At 47.3% G+C, this 17,834-nt stretch overlaps 1 protein-coding gene across 1 annotated transcript; it reads right to left on the bottom strand.

The window, feature by feature from the left end:
• Nucleotides 1-13,245: 13,245 nt before the first annotated feature.
• LOC135813447 (uncharacterized) lies at nucleotides 13,246-14,991 on the bottom strand. The gene has a single exon (XM_065326542.1). It carries the CDS (start codon nucleotides 14,989-14,991, stop codon nucleotides 13,246-13,248), a length of 1,746 nt encoding a protein of 581 aa, XP_065182614.1.
• Between the last annotated feature and the right edge of the window lie 2,843 nt (nucleotides 14,992-17,834).

The raw sequence follows: 17,834 nt of genomic DNA, 5'->3' as shown, positions 1-17,834 counted from the left end.
ATAGCTGAATTGTGCATGACAACTTGACACCCATGCGGCACTCGCCACTTGCCACTGCATATTTCTTGTCCACTAACAATGTCTCTCCTCTGCCCCCTGTGTGTCCACGGCCCTGTTTCTGAATTGGCCCGATGAATCGAATGTCTTCCGCAACTGGAACGGCCCCGTGAACGCTGTCGCGTCGGCGACTGAATGCGCAGGAGGGAAAATATTGCTGCGAAGACGTCTCCTCTAGACGACGGTAAGGCACCCCATTGATATGTTGCCAGTGTGTGCCAGGGTATCGCGCGATGGTGAATGAGGAATGATGAAGGGTACGGTGGGACTGTAGACCTGTTACCTTCTACTAACACGTTATCAGGTGGAGAGTGTCTTGTACTCACGTTATCAGGTCGAGAGCGTATTGTAGTCACTCTCTCTATTCCTGTACTTCATTACGTTTCAGGTGTACGTATAACTTTTCCAAAAAATTTAATGGTTCACGTCTTCAGATAGAGAGCGTATTGCACCCACTGTCTAGTCTCTGTAGTGCTTTGAGATTTTGTTGATCGAACATGAAATGGATACACAGACAAAGCCAGGCCAAGTACATGGCGAGATGTCGCCAGAAGAACGTCTTCAGGTAGAGAGCGTATTGCACCCACTGTCTAGTCGATTTTGTGGATCGCACATGAAATGAATACACAGACAAAGCAGGCCAAGTACATGAGAGAGTGGAAGATGTGCAGATCGACACGGCCTGCGGGTACTTCATTAAAGTTACCCGTGACATAACTAGGATAAAAGTTAATCACTGCAAAAACATTGCCAAGTATGTGAGCACTTTGGACTTGACAGAAGAGTGCACGGGCGACGTTGACAAAACATACCGCGGTGACTGTCACTATCATGACAGCAGGGCACATCGCACGCAGCATCGCAGATCGTGTCGAATTGCGCATCATAATATTGCAAAATTGCTCCTGTGCATGCAAGTGAATTTCATTGCACTTCTCAGTTTGGGAAATGCTCGATTATGACAATTCTCCGTGTGAGTGCACTAGCCCTGAACAGACATGTAGGTGAACCGTTTGTGGTGTCTCATAGCCTACCTCACGACCTTCTGCTTTCTTTCTTCATCACTTGTATCTTGCAGGTATATCATCCCGTGACGACCACATTGAAGTCTGAATTTGAAGTGTGAAGATGCTTCAGCAACCACATCGTACTTTTCCATTGCTTTCATTGTGCTTCTACTGTGCATGTGTGTAACTTGTGGGGTAAACATGTGATGACATTGTATGCTGGCGACACGGTCAGATGTTCATGCGTCTAACGTACACCTGCATGTTATGCATTGAAAAGGGTTTGCCACTTGCGATCCTGGGACGAGTATCAGGTCCGCTTTGTCGTGTGTGGGCTGTATCAGATTGCTGTTCACTTCTCTATCTGTTGGATATGTGACTTTCTGCAAGTTTCTGGTGTATGATGGCCACGTCCTTGCTTGTCACTTTGTATGATATTACATTCTGTATTCGCTGCTTCCATGGCATGGTCTGCAAACTGCAATCCTTGGGCAAATGTCATGTTTGCCATGTTGTGCTTTGGCCGTCAGCTTGTCTACACGCTGTAGTTGAATTATTTTTGTTTCACAACTGACTTCCTCAAGTACGGTGGCCACTGCTTTGCATGGCATTATACATGAAGAATTTCCTGTTTGTGCCGTGTGCATGTGCGTATGTGTGCGTGGCCACGTGTGTGTGCCGTGTGCATACACATGTTTGTGTATCTGTGTGCGGGGTAGCGAGGCGGGGAGGGCTGGTATGTATCAGTGTGTTATTGCAGTCGCATGGCTACATACAGTACATCGCGCGCGTGGTCATCATGTTTACCTTCGGGGTTGGGGTGGGGAGGGAACGGAAAAAGAGCTGAAATTATCCATATAAAAATCGCTCTGTGAGCGGTTCTGAAAAACCTTTACTGGTACTGCCCCGTCGTAAAAGTAAGAAATTAGAACTGGCCCATTGTCCCCCCAAACGCGAACTGATCCACCTAAATCGCGAATGACGGGACCCGAACGCACCAGTAGCACGAGGTTCCTACCTGTGGATGCAGATGGCCGGGGGACGTTGGTCCGGACCGTAGGCCATGTACTGTACTAGCGGTAGGCTTCCCTATCAAAATAATAAATTCTACTGCTACTACTGGTGTTACCCTATGATAATTGCCGTGATCCTGTGCCCTCCCGACCTCGTGCTACTGGTGCGTTCGGGTCCCGTCATTCGCGATTTAGGTGGATCAGTTCGCGTTTGGGGGGACAATGGGCCAGTTCTAATTTCTTACTTTTACGACGGGGCAGTACCAGTAAAGGTTTTTCAGAACCGCTCACAGAGCGATTTTTATATGGATAATCTACAATACAAGGCGAAGACGCGTAGATCTACTGCGGCGTAGTGCTCCTGACTACAAGTACATGTACAACTACAAGTAAGTTACAACCATAACCCGGTTGGCAGAGTCCCGGTCTTGCGACCATTTGAACCGTATTGGGAAAACCCAGGTTCAACCCCTAGAGTAACGAGGGTCTGTGGGATAATGAGGTAACAAACCGGGAGTTTTAGACGGTTTCGCGACCTCAGACCACTAAATTCGAGAGGAGAAAAAGCATTGTTATTCTGGAAGGAGTTCTTGAGTAACTGAAAGGGAAAAACTAGGACCAAGAGAGAAAACCCTAAAAGAGGAGAGAAGAAAATGGCAACCGTAAAAGGGATGATGCGCTACGGTACAACGTTACCGTAAAATGCGTAGTAGTACCAGCGGTTGACACTTTGGGCAACTCGTTAGTACGGCGTGCAATGCAAATAAGGAAACGATAAAATATAATGAGAAAAGCAGTGGAAAACAATAAATTTGATTGCCGGGGTCCTGTGACTGAGTGGAGACGCCACATTACTCCCCCACCAGTGAACAAGTCATACAGCAAAAACTGAGCGGTGAACGGGACAAACAAAAGAGGAAACATAGTGAAAAAACCAAGAAACAGGAAAGAACACGCGAAAGCTGGCAAACGCAAAAAACAAACAAAAAAACAAGGCAATTCAGCGCCAGCGATGAGGCGGAAATCACACAAATGCGGGCTTGAGGCGGTCAATGGAGACCGTGTCTGAGCGACCATTGACCTTAACAGTGAAGTATTTCTCAGAGCGAGACAGCACAGGAAACGGCCCATCGTATGGCAACTGTAGCGACTTGCGGACACTGTCCCGACGGATAAAGACGTGCGAGGCCGAAGACAATTCCATTGGTACAAAGACCGGCACAGGATTGCTGCGCTGACTGGTTGGAACGGGACGAAGAGTGGATAAAGCGCTACGCAACTGCTGGATTAATGTGGCCGGTGACATGGGAGCGGTCGGAGGTGCCGCATCTAGGAATTGGCCTGGAAGACGTAGGGAAGAGCCGTAAACCATTTCTGCCACAGAACACTCGAGGTCAGACTTGACAGAGGTACGGATACCAAGCAGGACGAAGGGCAGGTCATTGAACCACTCAGATGGGGCTTGGGTGCCGGAGCGCGCCATCAGGGCACTCTTGAGGTGGCGGTGAAAACGCTCCACTAGGCCGTTGGTAGCCGGGTGATAGGATGTAGTACGCTGGCGAGTAGACCCAAGAAGCTGCATGAGCTCTTGCCAGAGGGACGATTCAAACTGGGCACCGCGGTCGCTGATGATAGTGACAGGGACACCAAATCGGGCGATCCAATGCAACAGGAAAGCCCGGGCGACTGTTGGAGTCCTGCTGTCCGGTATTGGCAATGCCTCTGGCCACCGAGTGTAGCGGTCAATACACGTAAGCAAGTATGTGCAACCGGAGCATGATGGTAGAGGGCCAACGAGATCAATGTGGACGACCGAGAACCGTTCGCCAGGAGTCAAGAACCGGGAAGGGCTAGATTTGGTGTGACGGTGAACTTTGGCTTGCTGACAAGCTAAGCAACGGCGGGTGAATTCGCGGACATCCTTGCGTATACCAGGCCAGAAATAGCTATCAGTGAGGAGACGTACTGATGAGCGAGTACCAGGGTGAGCAAGGTTGTGCAAATGGTTGAAGACAGCTTCACGGAGAGATGCAGGTACATACGGACGGAAAGAACCGGTAGAGATGTCACCATGCAGATACGTATCAGGGCTGACGTAGCGACACGACCATTGAATAGAAGTGCCAGGAGATGGGGCAGATCGGAGCTTGACCAAGTCTAGGTCACATTGCTGAGCATTGGCGAGGGTAGCAAGGTCGATAGCAGGCACCACTGTACAGACGTCAGAGGGCCGAGATAATGCATCTGCAACAGGGTTGGCAGCACCACTGACATGTCGGATGTCGGTGGTAAATTCAGAGATGAAGGCCAAATGACGTAATTCCCTCGGGCTGTAGGTTGAAGAATTTGAGGAGAAAGAGAAACAGAGTGGCTTGTGGTCAGTGAATACGTGAAAACCACGACCCTCTAGCTGGTGCCGGAAATGCTTGATGGCCAAATAGATAGCTAACAATTCCCGGCCGAACGTACTGTAGCGGGTCTCCGCTGGCTTCAGGACTTTGGAAAAATAGGCCAGGGGCTGTGGATCGCTGCCCACGCTTTGGTGTAATACAGCACCAACGGCATGATCGGAGGCATCCACCATGAGGCTGAGCTCTGCGTCCGGCAGTGGATGATGGAGCTGAGTGGTGGCAGCCAAAGCAGACTTGGCCTCGGCAAATGCATGCATAGCGTTGGCATCGAACACCACAGGAGACAACTTGCCCTTCGGACGGCCTTGGAGGAGAGTGGTCACCAATGTGGGATAATGAGGTAACAAACCGGGAGTTTTAGACGGTTTCGCGACCTCAGACCACTAAATTCGAGAGGAGAAAAAGCATTGTTATTCTGGAAGGAGTTCTTGAGTAACTGAAAGGGAAAAACTAGGACCAAGAGAGAAAACCCTAAAAGAGGAGAGAAGAAAATGGCAACCGTAAAAGGGATGATGCGCTACGGTACAACGTTACCGTAAAATGCGTAGTAGTACCAGCGGTTGACACTTTGGGCAACTCGTTAGTACGGCGTGCAATGCAAATAAGGAAACGATAAAATATAATGAGAAAAGCAGTGGAAAACAATAAATTTGATTGCCGGGGTCCTGTGACTGAGTGGAGACGCCACAGGCCAGGCAGGTCGGAACCTGGGTTTTCCCGGTTCAAATGGTCGCAAGACCGGGACTCTGCCAACCGGGTTATGGTTGTAGTCAATCCTGACTACTTGACTCGATTTTGACAGCATGTTACAAGGCGAGGACGCGTAGTGCTCCTGACTACAACCATAACCCACATGCTGTCAAAATCGAAAATTGGAGGCTTGTACTGTTGTAGGAAACCGCCATGTATGCCTGCCGCCCACGCGTGCACCTGCCCTGGCCGGATGATATGAGTCGTCACCGGTACGCACCTGGTCACTCCTCAAAGTCAAGCTCAAATTCAAAAAGCCCCAGATACTGGCGATCCCGGCCCTGGCCTAAAAAAGAAGTGTAGGCCTCTAGCGCTATAGCTCTCAGCTCTATATTCCAAGCACGGAGCCAAAGTGCGTGTGTGTGGGGGGGGGGGGGGGTGCGGACGAATCCCTCCCCCTTTCCGCCTACACTGTGCATGTGAGGCGACAGCCAGCCGGTCTTCAAAGATTGTACCCTCCCCTTTATTTGAGGCTGATCGATCAGGTTCTGGACGGAAAACTGTCCTTCCGTCTTCTTCTTTTTCGATCGTGTCAAGTACATGTACGTTGTCACCAGGAAGTCGTGAAAATTATAATTTTACGACTCCCCGGTCGTCACACACACGCGCACACATGCACACGGGGCATCCACCTGCATGCGCGCACGCACCCCCCTCCCTCGTCTCAACTTGAGGCTTTTTATTTTTGTTTTCCGCTGTATTCATCAGCTTACAAGTCCTCTTCTTTCCTCAATGTTCACCCTCCAGTCAGCTGCTACTTGCACCGAGAGGCGCACTAGAGGGCAATCATTCTCTTCACTTTCTTTGCCCGCTGCTACCACTAGATATGGCATGTTCTCCATTTCTTTCCTTGGCGCTGATAGGTGGAATTCTCTGCCTGTCTCGTGTCGTCAGGTTGAGCATCTATCCGTTTTTGTTTCGCTCTGTAAAGAGCACTTAGGGTTCCCTGTAACAAGACGGCAACGTCTGTAGGCATACTGACCAACCACCAAAATCTCAATCCCTTGACAAGACATGCAGAATCCCTGGATTTCTCTCAAAATCCCTGGATGGCACAAAAACAAGTGAAAAGGAGCTTTTCCAGCCAAAAAAAAACGTTCGACTCTGCAGATCTGCGTACTCGTACAGCACAGTTCGACCTTGCATGTAGTGCAGTTCGACCCTGCATGCAGTGCAGTTCGATCAGTCGGTGATAGTATAATAATATAACCAAACCTAAAAAATAGATCAAAAAGTTCGATCAGTCGGCACCCGCCAGTCAGTGCAGATCTTGAAAGTGCCGTGCACAGTTCGAAGCAGAGAGTAGTACTACTCCCTGGTTCGAAGTACGAGTGGGCACCGTACATATTTTTGAAAATACCGGGACATTCGAGGAGAATCCATGGAATTTTCAGGAAAATCCTGTATCAGACAAAACTGTGACTTTTCCGGGAGTTTGCTTGAAATCCCCGGGACCCCGGGAGTAGTGTGGATTTCCCGGGATTTTCCCGGGAAAACCGGGAGGGTTGGCCAGTATGTGTAGGGCCTTCCCTATCAAAATAATAAATTCTACTACTACTACTACTACTACTCCCCCCCCCCCCCCACACACACACACAGACACACGCACACATACACAATGACACATGTACTTGCTCATTGCCAGAAACTGGTCACATGGGTCCCCGGGAGAGGAATTCAAAAGGGATCTTGGAAAGATGATGCTGTTGAGCCGCCCAGCGGCCGACAACCCCCCTCCCCCAAATTCCCAAACTCTGGATGGACCTGGAACTTGAATGATCCCACTCGTGGGCTCACCACACCTCAGTAAGTGGGCGAGGATGAGGTACAGAAAACGGATTGACAGTACACATGTGATTATATACATGTACACGATAATACAGTCAACTTCGCTAATAAGGACTGCGGATATAACGACAATTCGCGAATAGCGACAGAATTTCCATGCCCAGAACAAAGTCCCATCCAACTGAAAACATATAATGAGACTTCGGGTATAACGATACTTCGCGAATAAGGACACTTTTCTGATGCTCCGCTGACTGTCGTTATAAGCGACGCCTGTTGACTGTATACATGAAAAAGAAATGTGATTTACTGCTGCAATGATTATGTGCGTGAAGAGGACATTTTGCCTACTCGAAATCATGCTGGTTTGCAGAGGCCAGAGGGTGCTGCATGGTTTATAAAGTGCTGGATTAAAGAGGGACGTCTGCAATTATACTCTTTATCCATCCGCAATCGGCCGAAGATTGGCACTCACCGGCCTAACCGTAATGATCCAGCAGCCAAAGGTGGGACCATGATGGTAGGTAAACAACGGAGAGAAGCACATGTCTTCTTAAATACCGATCCTAGGAAACACGAGAGGGTCTGGAGGGAAATGGGACCGAAAGAACTCCACCACCCATCGCAGAAGCATTATAGCAATAAAAACTGCTTTATGGCAGCTTTCTAAAAAAGTTATTGTGTTCTAGTCCTGGGTCCGGCAAAGGCTATATAAAATTTATAAAATTGCTTCCAAACGTTTAAACTGGCTTGGGCTCCGTCTAAAAAGTAAGACATTATTACGAAATGTGATTGCCGAAAATTAAAATTTCACACAAAACCTCACAATAATCACAACACTTGACAATCAAATACTGCTTTCAACACATGTTTAGTCTGACACTGTACTTGTACTGCACCAACACGCATGCATGGGAAAGAGGATCACGAATAGAAGGGAAAAGGTCTTCTAGCTTTTCATCCTGTGTGTGATTATTGTGAGGTTTTGTGTGAAATTTTAATTTTCGGCAATCACATTTCGTAATAATGTCTTACTTTTTAGACGGAGCCCAAGCCAGTTTAAACGTTTGGAAGCAATTTTATAAATTTTATATAGCCTTTGCCGGACCCAGGACTAGAACACAATAACTTTTTTAGAAAGCTGCCATAAAGCAGTTTTTATTGCTATAATTTCTTTTGTTTTTTTTCTGTCACCAATCAATGGAATGCCCTTACGTAAATGATGGCCTTCACATCATATCAATACCGTATAATACGCATTATTATTATTATTATTTCCATAACCTTGAACCTTCCAAGTTGGAAGGCTGTCGGTTAGCGCTACGGAGATGTGTTGAAGCTAGGTGTCAGGACGTCGAATGTCTCAGTACTCTGTCAGTTTTGTGCCTAGTTGTTGCACTTTCTGACTGTATATAGTATTATTATTATTATATTTATTTTACTAGGGTGTTTCCCACAGACCTATGGTCTTCTTACGGGAGCCCCTAGAAAGGTTAAGCATGAACGAACAAATGGGCGATAATCATTGATGTGCAAGCCTTTTCTTGCAGAAAATGGTGCTACCATAATGCGTGTTCTTCTGCTGGGGAGGCATGTGGTTAGTGGTGGTGATACTTTTTTTATACGCAGGTCATTCTGTGCATGTTGCTGTTGCAGAATTTCATGACTGTCACAAAATTGTCTTGCCTTTCAGATATTTCAGATTTCCCCACCCTCGATCAGATTTACTTGAGAAATGAAGCCAGGTGCGTGTCGCAGATGTTTTTGTTGATTCTGTGTTTATAATTGTTTATAATCATGATTTATCGTGATAAGGTCATCCTGCATCATATTGCACTGAAACCGTAATCCTGTTGATGTCGATACAACTTTTGGAAGTAGTTCAATGACTTCAAACTGTTAGTCCACGATTTTCTAAAACAACACAGCAAAGGAGGAACAATAAACATGTATTAAAATGTAAACAAATACATTGTTGAGGCCGGTACCTCGTTCCAACAACTACACTGATCCTGAGGATAAAAGGGGCAAGGCCATTGGAGGTTGGAGGTCATTATTATCAAATTGTCAAATTTTTGATGGGACAATCCCGCAGGCCTAAGGCCTTCTTACAGGGTACCCTGGAGGTACTGAGAGATAAACAAGGCACTCCATAATAATAAAATGTTACACATCTTTTGCCGTGAGTATGAATGATATCCAGTCGAACCTCTTTAGGACGAACACCAAGGGACCGATTGTATTTATTCTGTGAGTTTGTCTTAACCTATATTAAAACCAGTGAATACATTTCTCCAATAGACATACGAATAGATTTTTCTACAGCGAAAGATTCTAAGCCACACCGACTCGTCTTGTATGAAACAAATGAGTCCCTGAACCTTTCTTTAGCAACATGACGGCAACTGAAACAGCAACAGAGAAAGTACGATACATGTACAGCACATTCTTGCAGGTACTACAAACAGATTGCAGATCGTAAGTTTTGCTTTGGTGGCACGCAACTTTATTTGGGGCAGTGCAATAGACCCTTTGCATATGCGGCCAAAAAGGCTGCGTTTTGTACGCCACGCGTCATACCCATGACTCACCATTGTCACGTGCACGGTGTTTCTTCAAAATGGGACATGTCGTGAACATGGTGAAGGAGATTGAATGTTTGGCAATTGAGAATGCCACTTTGACGTCCATATTTTCACTTTCATCGTGCTCTACCACTGGTCTGTATTGATTGTTATGATGGACACGGAGCCTGTAGTCTCATCTGACCCACTGCAGCCAGTAGTTACCCCCAAGTTATCTGTGTATGCCGAGAAATTGGATTCCATTGGGAAGAAACGATATGAAGAGAAATTGTCTTTGCTTTCTGGATTCGACCCAATGCTGGGCATTCCTCGTGGTGCGAAACCTGTTGAGCCGTGTGTGGAAATGTCTGACCTTATGTCCTACTTGGTCCATGAAACGAATTTCTGCTCCAAAAAGCAGTTTAAAGCAAAGAAGGGCCTTGACGCATATAACCAGTTCGTATCAGGTTGGGTGAAGGAAGTGAAGTCGTTCGAGTGCTGCGGGAAACATGTCACTGTAGCACGGGTAAGAGTTTTGTTCATCACAATAAATAATCACTCTTCATCGGTAACACTAGTATGGCAGAACTGACAAAACTGAATCTGCTGAGTTGGCTATTTACTCCTGATTAGTATGTGTGTATGAAAGTGGTTCAAATTTTGAACTTATAGGGGAATAATTGATAAACAAATTTCAGCACATGTACTAGATGCGCCACTTACTGTGCCATGAGATTGTGACTTGACGTAGTACTTACTATACCCTTCTTGCGGACATGTCCAGGGCTATATTTCTCAGTATGCATATGTACAAATTATTCCAAATTGTTGGTGAGTGATGAACGTGCATTCCATGTGTTCCATGTGCTCCATGTCTCTCACAGGTCCGTCACTCACAAAGGTTCAGCGAAACACCACTACACTGTTGGCTTATCACAGACCCCGATGGTGTTGTCTGCTGTGCGCACTGCAACTGTATGGCAGGCTTGGGAGAAACGTGCACACATGTTGCTGCTACTCTGTTTTTCCTGGAGGCTGTTCATCGGCATAAGGAACCCGCCGCGACCGTAACTGGAGTGCCATGCCAGTGGAAGGTCCCAACCTTTCAGAAGGAAATGGAGTATGCCAGGGTAGCAGACATTGATTTCTCGTCGCCTCAGCAGAGGCAGGAAGCACTTGATCGAGATGTGTCACCTCCCCCAAGCCCAAAGCGCCTCTGTGTGAAGCTACCCTCAGACGCCGAGAAGCAGTGCTTCTATAAGAACCTTGCGTCCCTGAAAACGAAGCCCGCCGTCCTGTCCGTCATCAAGCCTTTCCTATCAGGTTATGTACCAGCATCAACTTCACCCACCCTCCCGAAGCCACTGAATAGCCTTTATCAAGAGGAATGCCTCGCTATGAGCCATGAGCAGCTTCTTGATGTGTGTGCACAGAGTAATGTGGACATAAGCGAGAGGGAAGTGGCAGCTGTTGAGACAGCTACAAGGATGCAATCTGGCAGCAGAGTGTGGTTTGAACAAAGAGCCGGCCGTGTGACGGCTTCCCGAATGTATGATATATGTCACACATCTGCGCAGTCTCCATCCAGGAGCCTCATCCAGGCTATATGCTACCCCGATCCTCTGCCAAAGGGTGCTCCCTCTACACGCTGGGGACAAGAACACGAAGGCCCTGCACGGGAGCGGTACACTGCTATGATATCTGCCAATCACATGAATTTCGAGGTGTCTGATTCTGGTTTAGTCATCAGCAAGGAGCTGCCATTCATCGCTGCCTCACCGGATGGCATTGTCCAATGTGATTGTTGTGGATCCGGTCTGGTGGAGGTGAAGTGCCCTTATACTCATCGGGGGACTCCATTGGATTCGGCTTCCCAGGACAAGAAGTTTTGCCTGGAAATGGTTGGGAGCAAGTTACAGCTCAAGCGGACTCACGCTTATTATTTGCAAATCCAGACCCAGCTGTATGTTACGGGAGCAGATTTCTGTGATTTGTGTTTGTGCCTCTTCTGTGAGGATGGCAAGAATGATTTACATGTTGAACGCATCTACCCGGACTGTGATGCCTGGAAGGACTTCATTACAAAGGCGAAGAAGTTCTTCTTTGGGTGCATCTTGCCAGAGCTCGTTGGGAAATGGTATACGTCCAAGGGTGCTCGTCTTAGTATTGGCACTACCATGGGCCCTCAACAACCACCACCAATGTTGTCGCCTGCCAGAGAAGCCACATCTTCCTCGACAGTCCAAATGACGACGCAAAGCCTCTCTCTTCAGTCAGCTGCGAGCATCGCCCAAGTCCAGTATCCGATGGCGTCGAGTCTGGCACTTCATTCGCCGTCAATGGTGAAGGCCTGCTGCAAGAGTGGATGCTCCTATTCTTTAGATCTTCGTCCTTGCCGCTGTGGTCACCACTTTCATCATATATGTACGACTGATGAGGATGGAAAGCTGTGTGCTTGCTGTTATACAGCGTACCCCTTTTTATAGTCATTGACGTATTCGTCATTTTGTGTTATTTATGGTGGTAGTGCCACTCATTAACCACTATAGTTTCCCTTGCCACTGGAAATGAACTTAGCATATATAGCTCGCGTGTGTGTGTGTGTGTGTGCGCGCGCGCGCGCGCGCGTGTGTGTGTGTGTGCACATGTGTGTGTGTGCGTGCGTGTGTGCCTGTACGCACGATGAACGAACAGCTTTTCGCTATCATTGCTGTTGCAATGGGCAAGTAACGGGTGTGTGTATGTGTTTATGAAGAAGGATTCCGGTTGTATACCCCAGTGACACAGTACTCTCTTGGCTGCCTGGCCCCTAACTACTGTACTGCGGGCATGACCATTACAAGTTAGTCTAGTAGGATGTTTTTGTTTATAACCTGAGAATGTGGAGAGCATGAACGCGAATGTTTTCTGATTTTCTGAATTTCTTTGCTAAATTTGATTTCTTCTTTGCCTGCCTGACGTACGAGTAGTAGTTTTGTACAAGTATCTCTCCACATCTGCTAATATTAGTCCGTAAAAGCGGCATCCTTCCTTGGCTGTTCCCCAGTCCAATACAATACCACTACCTCACAAAGCATTGTGTTTGCTGGTCTCAACCATGCAGGGAGTGAAAATATATCCCATGCTCTGCTTGCTGTATATTGAAGTCAAGCGAGAAGTAGGTATTGCTGCATGCTAAGAAGCCCCTGGTGTATTGTCACAAGCTAACAATACAGCGGATATAGGGACACGATTTTGAGGCCCGGAGGCATGTCGTTGTAACCAATGTTGACTGTACATGTATGTGGGACACAAGACGAGTAAATCGTTATAAATTTTTTCAAACTGTATCTGCGGGACTGCATGGCAGCTCTCAGATTGCGGGATAAGATCAGAAGATACAAGCAACAGAGGAAAAAGCCCACAGCCAACATGTTCGGTGTCTCCGCTGTCACCGTGAACAAATCAAGTGAAGCGAAAAAAGATCATGATATGGCAGTGTCATTACAATGAAGGTAACTTGCAAATCTGGAAACTGTAAAAAGGACAACTGTGATTTCAGCAACAACAAAACACACACACACACTCTACAGCCATCACGTTCGGGCTCTCCACCGTCTCCGTGGACAAGTCAAGTGAAGTCGAAACGGGTCATCGGCGCAGGCAACAGGTGTAGTCACTCGAAAGGCACAACCGAATCACAGAGATTGGTCAGGGCACAACATACAGGAATGATACGGCAAATCAAAGGTCGGTCATCTCCAGAGCGACTACGCAGGAAATCAATCGGCAGTATTCCTCGCAAAATAGAATATTTCTTGCGGAGATTCCCAATAACTCGTTCGACGTGGATGCGCACGTTTGCGATGCTGCGGGTGGTATGCACATCATCGGCCGACAGTTGCTTCTTACCCCTTGTGAACGCTGGGATGTGGAGCTTGGCTCCCTGCACGGCAACTAGCTCCTGGATGTCAAAGCCACGGTCTGCAAGGACAATGTCTCCAGGTAAAAGGTTTGACAAGAACTGAGAGTGCTGGGTTAGATACTTGTCACTGACGCGCCCGCCCCACGGCTCGGAGATGAAGGAGATGACACCTTGCGGGGTGATCCCAATCAGCACTTTAATTGTGTTATGTTGTTTGTAGTTCGACCATGTCTGGGCACGGGTGTACAAGTTTGAAGGCCTGTCTATGAACACTTCGAAGCAGTCGATGATTGATGACACTTTCACGCCAAACGCCTCCCTGAAACAAACTGGTGTTGTCGCTTGTAGCTCCTCCCTCCCTGGCCAGACAACCAAATGTGATAGTCGACGGTCCATGGCTGTATACCATTTGGTAAGAATGCGGGAAATGGTGCCAGCCGATACACCCATCCGATGGCCCAGGTCTTGTAATGATGAGTCCAACCGTAACTTCACAAGGGCAACAACCATCTCTTGAAACGGGGACAAGGCACAGCCAAATGAGTCTGGCATTCCCTCACGCACATGCTCGTACACAGCCAGTAACATCTCGAAGGTTGGCAAACCCGTAAAGAACCGCACATCGCCATCATTTTGCAACTTGGCTTGCGTGAACGGCGCGTGACTGGCCAATTTGCCTTCAAGCACCTTGTATTCCGCTGTCAGCTTGGTCAGCCTATCTTGCAAGCCCTTGTTCTCTGTAGATAGCCTGGCCAGCTGCACCTGGACGTCCAAGTTGTTGAAGCTAGCCGTTGGAGCATGGAGGGAAGAAGGTGAGAAGGTGGCTTCCGTTAAAGATTGAAAGGCAAATGTTATATCATCACCAGATAACAACGTCCCCACGCATTTGTCATTGGTGTCCTTACTGCCTTCTTCAGAAAAGTCTAGCTCTTGAACCAGCTGGCCAGGTGGAAAATTGGATAAATCCATGCTCTCCTCCACAAGGACGTCACTCTCATCATCAACATCATGTGGCGGTGACAGATCTAAAGCAGCAGGCCCAGCATCAGGTGATGGTGGTGGTTGTAACGAGGCAACGCCAACATCACACAGATGTGGCGGATCATTGACATCCAATGACGCTGCAGCCTCTGAATGGGCCTCCTCCACTCTCTGTCTGGCTTTGCGACGGGCATAACGCTCCACTACCTGCTCCTCACTCGCCTTCCTTTTGCCAGGACCAGGCAAATTCTTCGAAGGAACCCAATCTGGGTTTGTTTTGTCCCAGAGTTCAGAAGGGCGGCCGGAAATGAAATGATCGCTGCAAACACGAGCATCATCCAATGTCTTCCCAACTAGGTCTGCTCTGGCTATCGCTGCAATCCACAGCCGTCGCCTCTCCTTGACCAGTTCGATGTCAGCACTTTTCGTTTTCGAGTTCACATTGGGAAGAGAAAACCTCTTGATTTTATCTCGACCCGTCCGCTTCGTACAGCGGGCAATAGAACATATACCCATCACCACAATGGACACAGACTACAGAAATGCAAAAAGCGGACTGCTTGGCAAGGAACAAGCGCAAGAAGAAGGGGAAGAAAACTCTAATATCAATTTGAAAACAATAATAATTTATTATAATCGAGGATGGGACATGTCCCAAGTTGCTTCCAACCTAGCACGGGTCCCTGACGTCATGATAATGATGACATAATGCGTACGCTGTGCAAAGGGTCTATCTCGGCGGTACTCACAAATCAAACAGCCCAGACTCGAGTAAACAAATCCAATCATACAAGTACGAGATTTTCACGAGACGAGACTGTACCCATTGGCTTGTTTCGTATGAAGCAAATAAGTCACTGAACCTCTCCATAATGGAGATTTTCCCTGATATGCGAATTTATTTTGCATACTCGGTCAATGGGTCCTTGAACCTTTCCCTCCAGATTGGGAACTGCCAACTATAGTATGCCACTGACCAGTGCCTTACTTGTAACGTACCAATGTACAATGAACATGAGTATTTCGACAACACATCTAAGCCTCAGCAGCAACATAAGCCTTACCGTCAAGAAGGTGACCTCGCGTTCTTCGCACACTGTAGGCAAGGGCAAAGAGATAAAAATGGATCTAAATCCGAATAAAATCAGCACACGTTTCCGTAAATGAAAGGGTGAGCATAAGCAAATGAATCGAAGGAAACTGGTCAACTCAGAGATCACCTGTCATCGAGTATTCCGTAAAAGGAGGCCTCGGCAGCGGAAAAGCTAAATTTAGAAAGGAGATCCTGTCAGCTTTTCCATTATTTATTGCATTCCGCCCAAAATCAGCACCCTTTTCGTAAATGAAAGAGTCAACACAAGCAAATGAATCAAAGGAAACTGGTCAACTCACCTGTCATTGAGCAATATTCCGCGAAAGGAGGTCTCAGCAGCGCCGAAACGAAGTAAGTCAGGCCATGAGACAAAATATCCGAAACAGCTCATGCAAGAAGCAGTTCCAAAGAAGGAAGTTCCTCGTGCATGCACATCCGAAAAGGCAACAACAAAAAGTCTGCAATGCACACGCATGCGGCCGGCCGCGCGATGGTAGGAGCCATGGAGCAGCTCCCTGCTCCAGGACCAGGTACCGAGCATCTTACGTAGAAACTTACGTAGCTACGTAGACAACGTGTCTGAATAGCGGTGTCGTTAGGTAGCGCCATGTGAACACAATAATAGAAAAGCTGACAGGATCGCTTTTCTAAATTACGAATCAAGGACCGTACGCAGGATAGCTGCCGAGCCAAGGAGAGCATTCTTTTGCAATTATGATTACTAGCATATCGTGTAACTACATGTACTACATGCATGCAATCACGACTATTGCCGGAGCGATGATGGTGAACAAGAGGTTATGCGAATGATTTCTTGGGGGGAGTCAGCGGAACCGCTTACGGGCGCTAACAAGATTACAGGTCTACCCTCGTCACCAGTTAGTAGACAGCCCCGGGGGTTTCAACATCTTCATCTTATAACGAGTTTATCTACACTGCTGCTCAATGAAATCCAGTCGCGTCGCTCAAGTACGAGCCGGGCGTTGCGCAGCCCTAAACCTGCGAACACTGGGCTGCGAGATGGTGCAAGGTGCAAACCTGAGTGAAGCGACTGGATTTCATTGAGCAAGACTGTACTATCCGGACTTGCACATTTTTCTGCTGTTTTACATCATTCATATTGTAACAGTTATCTGCTCCAGAAATGATGTTTCCTCGTGAACACATTGTATAATTATTTAAAAAGACAATTTGTTTCCCCAGGCCCCTGCACAAGACAATCCATTATTTGACAATTTTTCCATCGGACCCGATACAAAACAACATGAAACATCGATCGAGCTATCCATGGCTATTAGCGAGGGAATCGAACCTGGGGGACAGCTGAAGGTGACATTATAACGAATTTTGTCTACAAATGAATTATCTGTTATCCGGACTTAAAAAAAAAAGTACTTGCACGTACGACTGCTACAGGTGCCTTGCGACAGGCAGTTTCTTGTCGCACCTGTCGCGCCGCGCGCAGAAAGTTGTATTGCCGGTGAAGCCTTGCAGCGACAATTCAACGTGTCCCTTTGGAAAACCGCGGACAAGAATTCTGAATTCCGCGGAAAAAAGGGTTAGTCTGCTGCATTTTCTGCATTAAAATCAAAAAAAAGAAGAAAAAAAGAAAAAGGCAAGAGCAATGTGCTCAAACAGATCCCAAAGTAGCTTTTCTGCTGCTTTCTGAGTAGCAATTTTACCTGCAAACATTCAGATTCCGCGGGGCAAAAGTGTGGATTTCGTGACTTCCACGGATGGTGGCATTTCTGCAAAAATTGTCGAGGCCGCGGAATCGCTTTTCCCGGGTCAAGGGTCAACATTTTCTTCAGACTTCAAAAACTGAAATGCAACTTTTTTCTAAACCCTCAGATCATTCAGACCAGGGAGTCGTCAGATTATCTTTATACAAAAAACAGCGCAATCTGGTGAAGTCATTGTCACGTTCTAAGTATCGAGCATATTTACGTTCGCTCACTACCACCCTATCTCACCCCTCTTCCAGGCCTAACCTGTATACCTTTGTTCGCACTCAAAGGACAACTAGTACACGTCAAGACATACCTCCGTTATTAGCTTCCAATGGTTCGATGGTGACTGACCCCAAGCTAATACTCTCAATACGCAATTCACATCAGCTGGTATTCCAGACGACCATTCCTCTCCAATACCACCTCTGCAACGTTCTGCGACTGTCTTCTGATCTGCGCTCTATACATACCACCACATCATCTGTTCGCAGCTACCTAAAAAGACTAAAAAGCAACAAAAGCCCTGGTCCTGATGC

Source organism: Sycon ciliatum, chromosome 4 (assembly GCF_964019385.1).
Source record: "Sycon ciliatum chromosome 4, ocSycCili1.1, whole genome shotgun sequence".
Classification (NCBI taxonomy): domain Eukaryota; kingdom Metazoa; phylum Porifera; class Calcarea; order Leucosolenida; family Sycettidae; genus Sycon; species Sycon ciliatum.
The sequence above is the reverse complement of the archived record's forward strand: the minus strand, read 5'-3'. Positions and strand labels throughout refer to the sequence as shown.

Excerpts from the sequence above, each read along its gene's own strand:
- LOC135813447 (XM_065326542.1), bottom strand. The coding sequence starts at position 14,991 with ATGGGTATATGTTCTATTGCCCGCTGTACGAAGCGGACGGGTCGAGAT.